The sequence below is a fragment of the Nanorana parkeri genome, unplaced genomic scaffold (genome assembly GCF_000935625.1).
Source record: "Nanorana parkeri isolate BGI_ZX_2015 unplaced genomic scaffold, ASM93562v1 scaffold636, whole genome shotgun sequence".
Lineage (NCBI taxonomy): Eukaryota > Metazoa > Chordata > Amphibia > Anura > Dicroglossidae > Nanorana > Nanorana parkeri.
This window is the reverse complement of record NW_017306904.1, coordinates 384,347-399,941: the sequence shown is the minus strand read 5'-3', so window position 1 is coordinate 399,941 and position 15,595 is coordinate 384,347. Positions and strand designations below refer to the sequence as shown.

At 41.9% G+C, this 15,595-nt stretch overlaps 1 protein-coding gene across 1 annotated transcript; it reads left to right on the top strand.

Moving 5' to 3' along the window:
* The first annotated feature begins 1,219 nt into the window (after positions 1-1,219).
* Positions 1,220-11,130, top strand: ABHD13 (abhydrolase domain containing 13). The gene is made up of 3 exons (XM_018563155.1): positions 1,220-1,306; positions 7,184-7,345; positions 9,777-11,130. The coding sequence occupies exons 1-3, from the start codon at positions 1,300-1,302 to the stop codon at positions 10,805-10,807; spliced, it is 1,200 nt and encodes a 399-aa protein (XP_018418657.1). The 5' UTR covers positions 1,220-1,299; the 3' UTR covers positions 10,808-11,130.
* Positions 11,131-15,595: the final 4,465 nt, after the last annotated feature.

Sequence of the window (15,595 nt, the reverse complement as noted above, 5' to 3'; positions counted from 1 at the left end):
CGCGGAAAAGCGCTCAAACAGGGAAATGCCATTATTTTCAATGTGCATGGTTCCCATCTGGGCGGATAGGGAAAAGGAGCCGGTACAGCTGACTTTGCTTCTAGAGAGGCAGAGCCAGCTGCCATGTAGGCAGTTGGATAGATCCCAACAATATTGTTAAGATTCTTTCAGACTGCAGCACGGCCCTGTGCTGTCAGCCGATAGTGGGCAGCAGCTGACTTGGGTCAAAGGAGTACATAAGTAAATATATACCTGTCACCAAAAGAGAAAAGGAGGAAAAAAATATGAAAAAAGGTTTGGATTTTTTAATGGATATAATGTTCCCCTTGATTCACAAGCTCTACACCACAAAGCCTGTAAAGTCATATCTTGCACTGAAGCCTGAAACAGCTGTAAGTTGGTAATACTTGCTCCCATGGCTATATCTGTGATGTGTGATGCAGAGATGGCTAAAGGGGGCAAAAATGAATGATTTGCATGGCTCCAGCAACTTATCCATAAGTAGAGGCTGTGATCATTGTTTTGGGGCTTTGTGCTGGAAGTGAGCATGTGTAAATATCTTCTATTATAAGCCAGCAATCGCAGAATAAAATGGCAGTTTCATATCTTCCTGGAGACCAGCAGGCAATGTGGTACTGAAGCCTGCTCATTATTATACGAAAAGAAATAAAAGTGGAATGTCATAGAGCAGTTACTATGGTAACAACAGAGGCAGCCCCAATGACAGAAAGCATCGGATTTATAACATGAATGTAGACATGCCCAGGCTCGCCCCCCTAGCTTCCATTCCAATCCCCCATCTTCCGGCTCTCACCTGCTGCCCTTCTGTTAGCTGAGTCCCGCGTCACTCCAACAACACTAGAGGGCTGTACTACACCATTGACAGCAGCAGCAGGAGAGAAGGCAATGTCATCAGTAAGCGCTAACACCCGCCCGGAATGTAAACGTTGGCTGTCTGACGTCATTCATGCGACACCCCTAATTTACCATCTTTGAGAATCCTAAGCTGCAGTAAAGTGGTGTTTGTTGTATTAGATGATGCTCAGTGGGCACAGGTTTTTAACGATATTCGATTTACGGCTAGCAAAAATATTTTGGATACTATTAGGACGTCCGATAGTGTAAATGTAATTTGAACGTATCCCTCAACCAAGATGGCTGCGCGGAGCGAGTCACGTGGTCCGGGTGACAGCCGACTCCTCGTGACGTTTCGGTCTGGATCCCGGAAGAGCAGCGGGACGTGATAGAGGGGCGAAAATAGCGCGATGGGATGAGAGGACACCGCAGAGCCGAACCTTCATGTCACGTGAGCAGATCCGCGAGGGGAGACCGAATATTGTGGTACAGAGTCATCTCTAACAAGCTGTGCCATTGACAGACACCTCTGTGCTGGGTAGTGATACATCAATAGAGGTGTTGTCTACATGGGCCCCGATCTACACTGTATTTACTGAGCGTGACATTGGGCTTATGCTGGTATCCAGTCTTGTCATTTGCCAGCCACTTCCTTCCTATAGATGCCCTCTCACTATATACTGGGTGCCATGCTGTATACAGTATATGAACTATAATTAAAGTAGATCTAAACCCAATCACTAAAATCCCAAATAAGCTTTAAAGAGAAACGTCACCCTCCCCTCCCTTATTTATTTATTTTTTTAAATACTCTCTTACCTTGCTCATTGTCCTTTATAAACATACTCGCACGCCTTGCAAATCCAGCAATAACCCTGTGTTCTCTGCAGTGCTCTCATATGTCTAGGTGAGAATGACGCAGCATGTCATTGGGGGCCTGGTTCTTGCAGCCGCCCTCCTAATGAGGTGCATACACCACAGTGTATTATGGGGGGCCGGCTGTCGCCTCCTGGCAGTCTCTCTCCTTGTGAGGTGCATACACCACAGTGTGTTATCGGGGGCCGGCTGCCTCTTCCTGGTTCTTACAGCCGCCCTCATGATGAGGTGCATACACCACAGTATGTCATCGGGGGCCGTCTGTCTTCTCCTGGTTCTTACAGCCGCCCTCCTGATGAGGTGCATACACCACATTATGTCATCGGGGCCGGCTGTCTCCTGGTTCTTACAGCTGCTCTCCTGATGAGGTGCATACACCACAGTGTGTCATCGGGGTCCGGCTGTCTCCTGGTTCTTACAGCCGTCCTCCTGATGAGGTGCATACATCACAGTGTGTCATTGGGGGCCGGCTGTCTCCTCCTGGTTCTTGCAGCCGTCCTCCTGATGAGGTGCATACACCACAGTGTGTCATCGGGGGCTGGCTGTCTCCTGGTTCTTGCAGCCGGCCTCCTGATGACCCCCTGCACTTCCAGGATTCTTGCCTATACAAGATTGACGTAGCCTCCTTCTGCCCGCAGACTCCTGGGATACAATGTTACACATCCCAGGAGGCTAAAGGCAGCAGGAAGCTACATCAGTCTTGTATAGGCAAGAATCCTGGAAGGGGGAGGGGTTATAGAAAGAGGCCTATTTATAAACCAATTCAATATGCGATTGCCGATGCGCTGGCTTCAGTCACTTTTTTGTCAATATCCCTAAACAAGGTTGCCCATAAGGCTGTCTCACAACCCTAGCCTGTGCTTGTTCTGGGTAACTACAGAAAGCCACAGACAGCCACTAACATTTTCGGAGGGATGTCACGTACTGTATGACAATCACCACCACTTGTGCAATCTTGCTTTATATAGAGAGCACTGTGGGTTGTCCTCGTGGTTCATTCCTTACGGCTCTTACAGACTGAAATCTGTATTCAGCACCTGTTTAGAAAGATTGGTATTGTCGCACAGCTGAATATTCTTGTGCATTTGGCCTTCTGGCTGACTGCTGTTTTCAAACAATTGGCAGTAGGGGTACGCAGACTATGGCTGGAACGTGTATGTATAAAATACCCTTCAATTTAAAACATCTTTAACATGGATGTTCTTTTTTGATTTGGTATGATGATCTACAACTGCTTGGTGAATTGTTGGATCTGCCCAGGGTCAGATTGCAATCACCGGAGTCGGTAGGCATACAATCATTTGAGCTCTAAGCATAACCCCTCTGCTAGGATGACCTTTGACACTGAGAACATGTTCTGGTTTCACAGGTCCTATCCTAGCTTCGTATGTTTTGACAATGTTTAAAGGACAACTTCAGTTTTAGTGAAGTCTTTTAAAGGTTCCCCTAGCTCGCCTCTCAGCTTGGAGATCTTCACTGTGCCGCCCTGGCCTTTTACTGGTAGTAACGTTGTTTTGTAAAGTCAACTTGTATAAAATGTTTCTGCTGATGATAACCTAATATGCGGCCAATCATTTTAGAGGAAAAACCTGCCTATGCATCTGCTGTCTACAGGGACAGGTCTACTGTGCCCAGCACTATATCTGCCAGCATATAGCCAGCAATAACTAATAGGAGCTCGCATATATCACACATATTTAATGCTAACTATCATTTTAAAATCTGAAATACAAAAGATTTAATAGTTCTTTTTAAATATTCTAAAAATGTTAGTCAGTCTAGCCCAGCCTTTCTCAACCAGGGTTCATCCAGAAGTTACAAAAAACAATACCGGCGCCTCCAACTGCGAAATGGCCAGCTCTAATAATGATGGAAACACTGTAGAGGCAGCTCCCACAGGTCAAATAGACCGCCAATCTGAGAAACGAAGAACGAGAAAGGGCGCCTCCATAGTGTAAAAACAAAATTTAATGATACAACACACAGCTTAGATTGTACTTACAAAAAGTCGGTAGAATAAAAGCATATAGAGATTGATGTTTCTGGGGCACGCCCCCTTCATCAGAACCTAGGTTCTGATGAAGGGGGCGTGCCCCAGAAACTGCGTAAACCTTTTTGAACATACAGGGGCAGAGGACGCTGATACAATACATCTTTTCAGATTCCCTCTGCTAGAGGTTTCGAGTTCCCATCGATCTCTATATCCTTTAATTCCACCGACTTTTTGTAAGTACAATCTAAGCTGTGTGTTGTATCATTAAATTTAGCTTTTACACTATGGAGGCGCCCTTTCTCGTTCTTTGTTTCATCCAGAAGTTGTTAGGGGTTCCTTGAACAGTGAGCAATTCTGACCTAACTGTGTAATGAGCCCCTTCTCCCACTGACTACCAGTGCAAGAGTGCCCTTCTCCCAATGACCATGAATGGAAGGTAGACTTTTTGCAGCTGACTAACCATCTCAAAAAGAACTTCACTAACCACCTATGTAAGGGAACACTACAGTTTTTTTCTGATCTTATTTTTTGTTTATTATTAATACTGAAAATTAGGGATGCACCGATGCTGAGTATTTGGGAGAGTACCTGTACTCACCCAAATGCTCGTATATTTACCTCCGATACCGGAGCTTCTGTTCAGAAGGAGATTTCAGTTGTTCCTAGGCAGCCTGGCTTCCTTACCAATCAGAAGCCAGGCTGCCTAGGAACAACTGAAATCTCCTTCTGAACAGATGAAGCCAGCTTTCTAACCAATCAGAATGCTGGTAGGCGGGTCATGACGTGCTGCCTGGCTTCCTAACCAATCAGGAAGCCGAGCGGCACGTCATGACGCGCAGCCTGGCTTCCTGTTTGGTCAGTAAGCCAGAAAGCCTCAGCAAGTGAAGCCGGTGTTCTTTAGATAGAACACTATCTTCCCAGGAAGACGGGGCGACGGGTCATGATCCACCGCCCAACTTCCTGATAATCTGGGCACACAATATCGGTAATCGGTACTCGATACCGAAAAACCAGTATCGGTACATCCCTACTGAAAATAATTGTATGGCGTGGGTGGCAAACTGGGAAAGGATGCCACATTCATTGATTTTTACTTAGTTCAACTTGCTGTTCATCCTAATATACTGTCAGCTATACATATAGTGTTATTTTCAGGGGCTCCTTCCTGTTAGAAAGGTTGAGAATAGCTGGTCTAGTCAATGATGGCATTGTTTGGGCCTACGTCAACTGGCTTTTGTTCGCTTCAAGTGGTTTTGCATTTTCTTTGAAGTCTATGGGAATGCATAATCCGATTCAAGCAGGTCAAATGCACCTGTCAATGAATGCTGAAAGATCTCAGAAGCTTCTCAAATGAATGCCATCAACAGAAGCCCAAAGCATTCAACACAGGCCTTTTAGGGGGTTATTCCATTAATTTTTAGAAATGTAATAAACAGACTCTATTTCTTGGCATATGCAGACCTATTCTTTGAACAGACTGGATATTTCAGCTCATTAGAAGCTCAGTCAAAGCATTGTACGCTCAATCCACTGATATTACTCTGAATGATATAAGCAGGAGAGCTATTATATAGACCTGCGTTACAGGGGATTTGTACTATACTTTGGTTATCTTCAATAAAATAGTGATTTAAGCCATGAATCCTATTCCATTTCCTTATCATTCATTCTTCGTGATATACGTGGTGGGTGGTACAGTTTTCTGACATTCTTTGGTTGAAACAAATCCTTTGTAGCCCTTTCAATGATTTTGCATGGTCAGAAACCAATGTAATCCATCGTCAAAGCTCTGGAGATCATCAGCTTGTTACAGACAGACATCCGGTGCACTTAATATGGTAATACTCTATTAATTTCTTATTTCATCATTTTAGACTTTAATACAAAAAACAGGGCACCAATATGAAGACAGCTCAACCGAGAAACATGCAGGGCAATATTTTTGTATTTTTTTTTCTGCTAGGCCAACTGTCTTGGCCCCTTGGGGTATACACAATAAAATCCTTCACTTATAGAAAAATAAATTGTGAAAGCACCAATAAATCATCTCCTAATATTAGGTTTCTTAATCCATTTGTCCTGTCTATTTTAAAAGATTTAGTCTAGAAGGAAAGATTGCTACAGAGGCTCAAGTTGGTAACATAATGTAGTCACACAATACTATGACATAAACACTTTGTAGGTGTAACACAGGGAGGTACTAGGCTGTCACTAAGCCCCCCCTAGCTATTATATAGACCTGCGTTACAGGGGATTTGTACTATACTTTGGTTATCTTCAATAAAATAGTGATTTAAGCCATGAATCCTATTCCATTTCCTTATCATTCATTCTTCGTGATATACGTGGTGGGTGGTACAGTTTTCTGACATTCTTTGGTTGAAACAAATCCTTTGTAGCCCTTTCAATGATTTTGCATGGTCAGAAACCAATGTAATCCATCGTCAAAGCTCTGGAGATCATCAGCTTGTTACAGACAGACATCCGGTGCACTTAATATGGTAATACTCTATTAATTTCTTATTTCATCATTTTAGACTTTAATACAAAAAACAGGGCACCAATATGAAGACAGCTCAACCGAGAAACATGCAGGGCAATATTTTTGTATTTTTTTTTCTGCTAGGCCAACTGTCTTGGCCCCTTGGGGTATACACAATAAAATCCTTCACTTATAGAAAAATAAATTGTGAAAGCACCAATAAATCATCTCCTAATATTAGGTTTCTTAATCCATTTGTCCTGTCTATTTTAAAAGATTTAGTCTAGAAGGAAAGATTGCTACAGAGGCTCAAGTTGGTAACATAATGTAGTCACACAATACTATGACATAAACACTTTGTAGGTGTAACACAGGGAGGTACTAGGCTGTCACTAAGCCCCCCCCCCTCGCTCATTTTTGCTTGTCAGTGCTCCCCCGCTACTACTTCCACTATCGCAGGCAACAATAAAATTCCCAGTGTCGGAACCTAAGGTTACATGATGTCACTCCCAGTGTCATGTGACAGTGCTGGAGCTGAGCGATTGGTTGCTAGACCTGAACGCTGTCACATGGGAGTATTGGGAATTTTAGCTAGCATCATCAATGTGAGAGAAGCAGTGGGGCGGTGCTGGCAAGGTGAGTTTCAGTACATCATGGGGGCGCCTCTTTAAGCAGACACTGCCACTTTTCTCTGAATGGGCAAAGTGACAGTGCCTCCAATGTTTAAGTACAGCTAATGTATATGGTTTCATTAATAGGACATCAGCAGCTAACTATACATGCTTACACAATGTTCTTGGAAGGTGTATTATTCCCGCAATATAAGTATACGGGCTGATTGACCATGGCAGTGTAAATGGCTTTTTCTGTTTTATAACCTGTACATTGCAGTAATATTAGAAATAAAATGAACTAGCTGATTGGCTATTTTTTTTTTTTAATTATGCATATCATGCTATTTGAAATAATTTATACAGGTCCCGTTAACTGTTCTGGAGCAGTGGATGTTGATTCATTGGAGGCTGAAGGGCCAACAACTCTTAAGAAAGATCATTGTAACTACAAAAAGCTGAAGACCAGTGCAGCCAGATTATTTCTTACCATTAAAAACTCTTCCATACTGGATTTTTGCTTATCAGGTATGTTTTAAAAGAAATGTACAGTGGTTTTGTGCATATTTTTAGAAAAATATATCTTTAGTCAGGTAAATACTCATATTGCACAAAAATATTTAGTTTTCTTTTCAGCCAGTTGATGGTACTTGAGGCTTCTTTTCATGCTGTCATCTGTTTCCTTTGCTCCCGCAAAACATGCATTGTTTACAGAACTCAATACCTCAAACTGCATGGAAAATGCTTATTACAATGCACACATTTGTTTTTATTTAGCAAGTTGGCAAAATTGTAACCTGAATATTGTTTAGCTTGTATTAGTTTTTCCCTATAGGGATGTGTGTGGGCTTTGTGCGAACTAAGTTCATCTGAGTTCACCCAAACCTGTGCAAAACTGTCAGGGACAGATCCCCTCCCAATTAGCTGTGGTCGGGGAATTTCCGACCCGTTTGTCATGTTTCTGGGTTGCAGGAATATATGTCGCTAACCTTTTGTTCGGGTGAACTTGGGCGATCTCAGTTTGCACCAAGCCCATGCACAATAGTCCCCTATTGTGTTGCTCTTTAAAAAATTGGGTGTGCATGTTTTGGAAGGCAATGATTCACTCTTCAGACCCTTCCAGTGGGACATCATGGTCTAACAATCAAAAGTTCTGGCCAGACAATTTACCACCACTATTAGCAAGGAGACTGTATTTCAAGCCCTGATGCACTAAGTGATCATTTACTATTATAAATGAACAGGCAGCTCCCCAGATATGTGTCATGCATGACACCGGCTCCAACAGCGCTGATCGTTCATTCATAACAGTAAAACATCACTCAGTGCTGCGGAGCTATGTGATCTATTTGCCGTTGCTGTGTATGTTTATAAGCCTTCCCCCCTCGGGAATGCCCATATATTGCTTTTCAGGACCAGCAATAACATAAATACAGAGGTGCTTTTAGTCCTATTGGAACAGGACCATGTGCTGTATGCACTTGGTTCCCTTGGGGTTTAAAAAAAAAAGTGTAAACATTTTCATTAGAGTCATTCTTCAATATTTGTAAATAAGCTTGCTTTATTTTAAAATAAAATATGTCTTTTATTATCATGTATGATGGTGTACACAATTGAACATGTACTTTTTTGTGGTTTATTTGATTTTAGATTGTGATATGGTTTATTCCCTTGTAGCTGACAGTCTGTTAAGAAATACTGTATACTGTTTAGAGTTTTTGACGAAGAATAGTTTTAAGAGTATTTGTTATACATTTTGTGTGTGTGTCTGTGCGCACAAACATACATAGAGGCAAATATCTTGTGTGTGTATAAAATATATACACATACACACCTATTGATGCACATAACATTTGCCTGTCTGTAGATAATCTCGTGGCTGCAGGTTCACTCAGTTGTTATCAAGCAGCCACTGTGATTACAGAGATTAGAAAACCTGTCCAGAACCATTTTTCCACCGCTAAGCCTGCAATATCACCTACCGTCCAAATTCACATAACAGTCTTAATGGTATGGCATGCTCTGCAGTACCCTCAAGATTTTCTACCCTGACTGTGATTGGATCAGGCCTGCATGTTCTGCTCCTCTCTAAAGCAGGATGACCAACTATAAACCTTAAGGCCTTGTTCACACCAAATGCAGAGCAGATCCGCTCAGGTGTCTGCACACACAGTGCAGTGGGTTGTGCCGCGTTTTTGATGCGTTCCGGGCCGTTTTTGGTTAAAAAAAATAATATATATATTTTTTTTTTAGTTTAACATGGGCTTTCAGTGCGTTCCAGGCATTTGCATGCGTTTTTGATGTGCTTGCAGATCCAGAGCAGGTAAAATAGGGCTTGCTGCAGTTTTTTTACCTGCTCTGGATCTGCACGCTGCAATGTGAACTGGAGCTAAAAATACCATTGGAATACATTGGACACAGTTTTGATCCGATCTGCAACTGCTCTGCTCCGCGCTTGGTGTGAACAAGTCCTTAGTTTATTTCCATAACTTCTGTGTGGTTGCTTGCATATGGTAACCAAATAATAACGTTTTTTCTCAGAGGCTGCAGCAAGCATCATCAGTAGGACTTAAGAGCCACAAACAGGGGACAATTGGTCTACAGCGTGTACAAGCAAGGGTGCTGGGACAGTTAAACATGTAGAGTGCCCTCTAAGGGCTCGTGTTCAGTGGCAACCATTAATATGAAAAGAGACATAACTTGATGCTTGTTGCTTTGATACCCGCTGGCACCTACTGGATGGTAACCATTTACCTCTGTGACTAATGTCATGCACGCTTACACAAGGTGAGTGCTACGATGGCAAACTGTTTAGCAGTGCAACCTCTGAAGGTGAAAAAAAGGCCTTTCTGTATGCTTCAGAGGATGCATCTGTTCTTGCGTACATACACACAAGGGCATATAGTAGGTGTAAGCAAATGTGATATACATGTTGACATTATGTTTTAATGTTTTTCAGGTAAATTATTGAAGAAAGACATGGAAAAGCACTGGGTGTTTTGGGCTTGTGCAGAGAAATGGCTACTAACATTAGGATCCTGGTCATGGGGACTGTGTAGAATATGTCTTCTGCCATTAATATTAACTTTTGATATGTATGGTGGAATTTTTTTGCTCCTCCTAATATTTGTCTCCATAGCTGGAATATTATTTAAATTTCAGGATGTTTTGCTGTACTTTCCTGATCAGCCTTCCTCATCACGGCTTTATGTCCCAATGCCCACAGGAATACCACATGAAAATATTTTAATTAAAACAAAAGAAGGCATACATCTCAATCTTATCCTTCTGAGATACACGGGTGATAACTCAAGCTTTTCTCCAACCATCATTTATTTTCATGGTAATGCAGGAAATATTGGGCATAGGTTACCCAATGCATTATTAATGCTGGTCAATCTCAAGGTGAACTTGCTGTTAGTTGACTACAGAGGATATGGAAAGAGTGAAGGAGAGCCAAGTGAAGAAGGCCTTTACCAAGACTCTGAAGCTGTGCTTGACTATGTCATGACCAGACCTGACATTGATAAAACAAAGATCATATTGTTTGGACGGTCACTAGGGGGAGCAGTTGCTGTTCATTTGGCCTTAGAAAACGCACACAGGATTTCAGCGATCATGTTAGAAAATACTTTTCTTAGCATTCCTCATATGGCCAGCACCCTGTTTTCTTTTCTTCCCATGCGGTATCTTCCATTATGGTGCTACAAGAATAAGTTCTTGTCTTACAGGAAAATCTCTCAGTGCCGAATGCCTTCCTTGTTTATTTCTGGCTTATCAGACCAATTAATTCCTCCTTTCATGATGAAACAGCTCTATGAACTCTCCCCATCACGGACTAAAAGATTGGCCATCTTTCCCGACGGGACTCATAATGATACCTGGCAGTGCCAAGGTTACTTTGCTGCACTTGAACAATTTATCAAAGAACTGACCAGTAATCACTGTCCAGAAGAAAATACAAAGACGTCAAATGTGACAATAATATGAATGGCAACTTCCTTTGCACTGTTGTATATTTAGTTTGTGAGTGATGAAAAGAATGTCATTTGTACTGTTTGTTATCCAAACAGAAGAGGGGGAAGTTATTCCAGGATGTAGCTGATACCTTTCAGCTTGGTCTCCCTAGAGGTTTTTGTATTGGGTTCTCGGTAAACTACTTCTCTATAGATCTCTAAATTAACTAATGTTCAGTGCATGCACTGTTTTAACATATCCTTCATTTTCAAGTGTCACTCGAATGCTGCTTTGGTTTTCAAAGGTAGCATTGACATTATTTGGAATGATCGAAAATGTTGTCCTATTTTTGTTCCACATGCAAATTTGTAAAGATCCAGGTGAAAAGCTCCTGTTGCAAATGCCGGTAACGCTTGGGCAGATCTTTTTGTCTGGTTATAGTAAAAGGTTGAATATTTGCTGAAATAAGCACCAAGCCAATTATGTATTTCTGCTGACCTAAATTATATAATTTTTTTTTTGGTATTCTGGACAGACAGATGGCCTCACAACTGAAAATCTTAAAACAGACTGTCCTTATTTCAAGTGGTAACCATGAAGTTCTTCCTTTCATTACTCTGCAATATACTGGAGAAATGAATGGGAGAATCTCTCTGGTTGTTGTGGGCATCCATATATTTTGGCCCATTAGATACCTATGAATGTGAGGCCCGGATGGCACCTACTTTTTGTTTTTGCTTTCTTGCAAAACTCTTGTATAGTGATTGCTTCATCAGCTTGGTGCTTTATACTCTGATTCTTACTGTAACTTTTTTTTTTCTTTTTTACTGATGATTTTTGTCATTTGTATTTAAAAGTATTGACATCATTTCCACTTATTCATGAGATTATTGTGAAAGAAGTCCAGATTTTTGTCATATCGGATACAAAATTGGCCAGCTTGCTGTATTGTGTTAAAGGAAAGCTGTTAGGACACAAACTGGCCATTGACAACTTATTTTATAGGGCTGCAAGCATCGGCATCCTCCAAAATTGGAAATGGCAGCTTTCATATCTCTGTTGTGACAGGTTCCCTTTCAGTAAGTTTGAAAAATAAAAAGCTAAAAAAAATTACCGGTGCAATGAATGAAAATTGGTAGAGTATTCCAAAATATATAGTAATCCTTAGATTAGGCATACTGTGCCCTGGGGAACAAAAAGCCAAACAGCACCTTGCTGTAAATATTTACATCATAACAATGGCAATAAAACAGTTATGTAATACCACTGCTGCAGTAAAACTTCCTAGGTATGCATTATAATTTATTTGACGCAAGGCTGACAAGCCAATGTTTTGATACTTGTCAGATTTACCATCCTGCATTCTTTGACGTGTTGTGGTAGCCAGCCATTGGTTTATAATATTGTGTGTGCTATTCATCCAGCTGTTACGATGCATGCTATTATTATTTTCTGGTTTCCTTGTTTTAATTGTGCAACTTACCTCTTCACCTCATCCATGTGTGGACTTATTTATCTGGGGATCATCCGGGAAGGTGTAATCCTGATGTCCTCGCAAGATGGGTTGGTTTTTTTTTGGACTTTATAAAGTGGTTTAAATTGACTTGTGTGTTTAAACTTACATTTTTTTTATTTCATCCATTGCAATAAATAGCCAAATTCATGAAGTTTAAGCAATAGTTTCTACCTATCATTTGGCATACATACACAGGTCCTGAGATATGTACAACTGTGTTAGAAAAATGTGTTGAAGCACTGAAAGGGATCAGTACCATGGTAAAGCTCCAGATTGCAGCTTGAAGTGATAAGAGTCCAGGGCAATTCTTGGTTGCCCTTATTTTACAATAGGTGTTAAATTATTCCTTATAATGTACAAGTTTCACTTCAAAACAGAGAACCTGTGACCCTTGAGTCAAACCTTCTCAGCAAAAAGAAAAATGGTCAGAAACTAAGCATAAGATGTCTGAGATTTCTGATGCTTATCTTACATATGTGCATAACAAGAATGAAGTGTTAGAAAGTGGCAGGGGGAGCTAAAACATTTGGGGTCCTTTTTTGCAGGTGTTTGACATTCACTGACCGTTAAGAATTCATCCCTAATAGCACTTCTAAAAAGTGACATCACCATTACGCAAATATAAGGATATATATTACAAGACATGTGAAATGAATATACACAGATGATAACATTTGAAGTGGAAGTTCACTCTAGAATTACTCAGCATTAAACAGCCATATAACACATGTAGTTTGAATGCATAGCACCATGTTTGGCTTTTGACCGCTCTTCAGTTGTCCAGCAATCAGCATTGGAAACTGCTGACTATTCACCAGTGACACCATGCAACTCAGTGTCACTCAGCCCTCCTCATGCAATCTACTTTTTGTGCTTACTGAGCCTGACTGGGAAACGCTTCCTCTGTGCCCTAATGCCATCAGAGAAGTAGATCGCATGAGGGGGACCATGAGTTGAATGGTGTCACTGGTAAATGATCAGCAGTTTGCAATGCTGATTGTTGGACAACTAGAGAGAACAGACAGGAGTCAAAATGGTGGAATACATTTATCAAGGTTCATGTGTCATATGGCTGTTTAATGTTCTTAAATTAATTCTAGGTTAACTTTCCACTTTAAATACGCTTAAAGGCACTGCAGTGTGCTTTCAGGGCCCAGTCACACCATATCCAGTGTGGTTCGAGCCCGGAAAACACACGGGATTGCATAGATCAAGCCAGGCAGTGTTCTGGGGCAGGAGGAGGTGTGTCGGTGCCATTCATGTCAATGGCACCGCAGACACACCTGCAGCGGAAAGCGAGGTATAGGAATGCCCTCTGCTCAAATGCAGTGCCATCTGAAAAAATAGTGCATGCAGCATTTTTTCAGATCGCACTACACCAAGACAGAGGGCATTCCTGTACCTCACGTATCGGTGCGGGCGATCACACTGCGGACGGGGGGTTTGACTACAGTGTCATTAACATGAATGGCACGGACGCCCCAGAACGCTGCCCGGCTTGATCTATGCAATCCAGTGCATTCCGGGCTGGAATTGCACTGGAACACACTGGATATGGTGTGACTGGGGCCTCATACAGCTCATGGGTCTCCAGTCTAGCCTGTGAGATCCTATTTAATGCAAAGAACATTGTCATTTCATTGTTATGTCCTATTACACAATGTTAAAGTTTGAATCGTAGGACAGTTGCAATACTAAGTAACCTCTTGCATGTAACCTTTCCTGGTCGAAATAAAAATATATACATACACACACGGTATAGTTTTATATATGTAATGCTCCTTTAAAATCAATGAACCATTTGTTTGCCAAGGTTAAGCCAAAATTGCCAGGCTGCTGTTAAACATATATTGCAGGCATCTAATGATTTCATTGATTTGTAAATGCTGTTAGTGTAATTACCTGAATTTGGTCTTGATATTAACCTTTGGTAATCCTTTGTGTGGGAGAGGGAAGGCCAGGACTAGGAGCCATTCAGTATTAACTGCATGCACATGTGCTGACAGGAGGAACGACCAGAGGAATGATTTATCAACATGACGTTGCTCCTTAAAGAAATATGCATTTATATTTTTGCCCAAGCACTTGGTCATCATGTTTCCGAACATCTCCACCTCTCTCCGCTCCACTTCCTGCCCAGTACAAGATCACAAGGAACAGAGCAGTTTCCAGCAGCCATGCATCTACTAAATTGGAGGACAGGGGAGGGAGGGGAGTGACTTGCCTTGCTGTGCCTGTGTGTTTGTGGAGGCATGCACAAGTATGGTTCCATAAGACTCTGCAAGAGAAAGAAGTCACCCTAAGGCTGGGTTCACACCTGAGCGTATTTTTTCAGCTCGTTTTTTAGCGCGTTTTTCCGTTCAGTGAAACGAGCGTTTCACTGGCGGTATGATTTTTTTTTTTTTCCTTTTTATTTTCTCAATTTTTTTTTTTAGTTTTACTTTTAAACTTCCCACCGGCTCCGCCCCCCCTGCGGCGCGGCCGCTCGCAAGGGACGGAAGTCGGCAGCCACCGGAGGACACAGCGGGGATCGCGGACAAGGTAAGACCTGTACGCTGTATTCCCGAGTGTGGCTCGGAGTTACCGCTTTGTTAACCCCGATCCACACTCGGGAATACCAATGGAAATGCGTGGCAAAACGCCCCAAAGAAACTCCTGTACTTCTTTGGGCGTAGGGCGTTTTGCAGCGCGTTCCTACGCGCTGTAAAACGCCCAGCTGGTAACCATGCTCATAGGCAATCATTGGTTTTCACATGTTGAGCGTTTTAGCGTAGGAACGTGCTGTAAAACGCCCTGGTGTGAACCATGCCCATAGGCAATCATTGGTTTTCACATTTTGAGCGTTTAACAGCGTGTGGGAACGCGCTGTAAAACGCCCAGGTGTGAACCATGCCCATAGGCAATCATTGGTTTTCACATGTTGAGCGTTTTACAGCGTGTGGGAACGCGCTGTAAAACGCCCAGGTGTGAACCAGGCCTAAAGCAGGATATCAGGAACAGTGCTTGGGGGACCAGCTAATTCTGCAGGAAGCTAAAACTTTTAAATATCAAGGTGCAGCATCCACTGTATGTGATATAATCAGCAAATAGTACAAATCCTTAGGCAGGTTATTCATTTCAACTGTGTATTTAGCTGCTTGGCTGGAATTTAGTTGTAGAGATACCTAGTACATTTTATTACACTGTATATCTATATCTCAGGACCTGTTAAAAATAATTATTCAAAGTTATGAATTACTTGGCATTGTAGTACAACATGAATACCAGCGTCATATGCAAAGTATGTCATTATCTGTGATACAGAC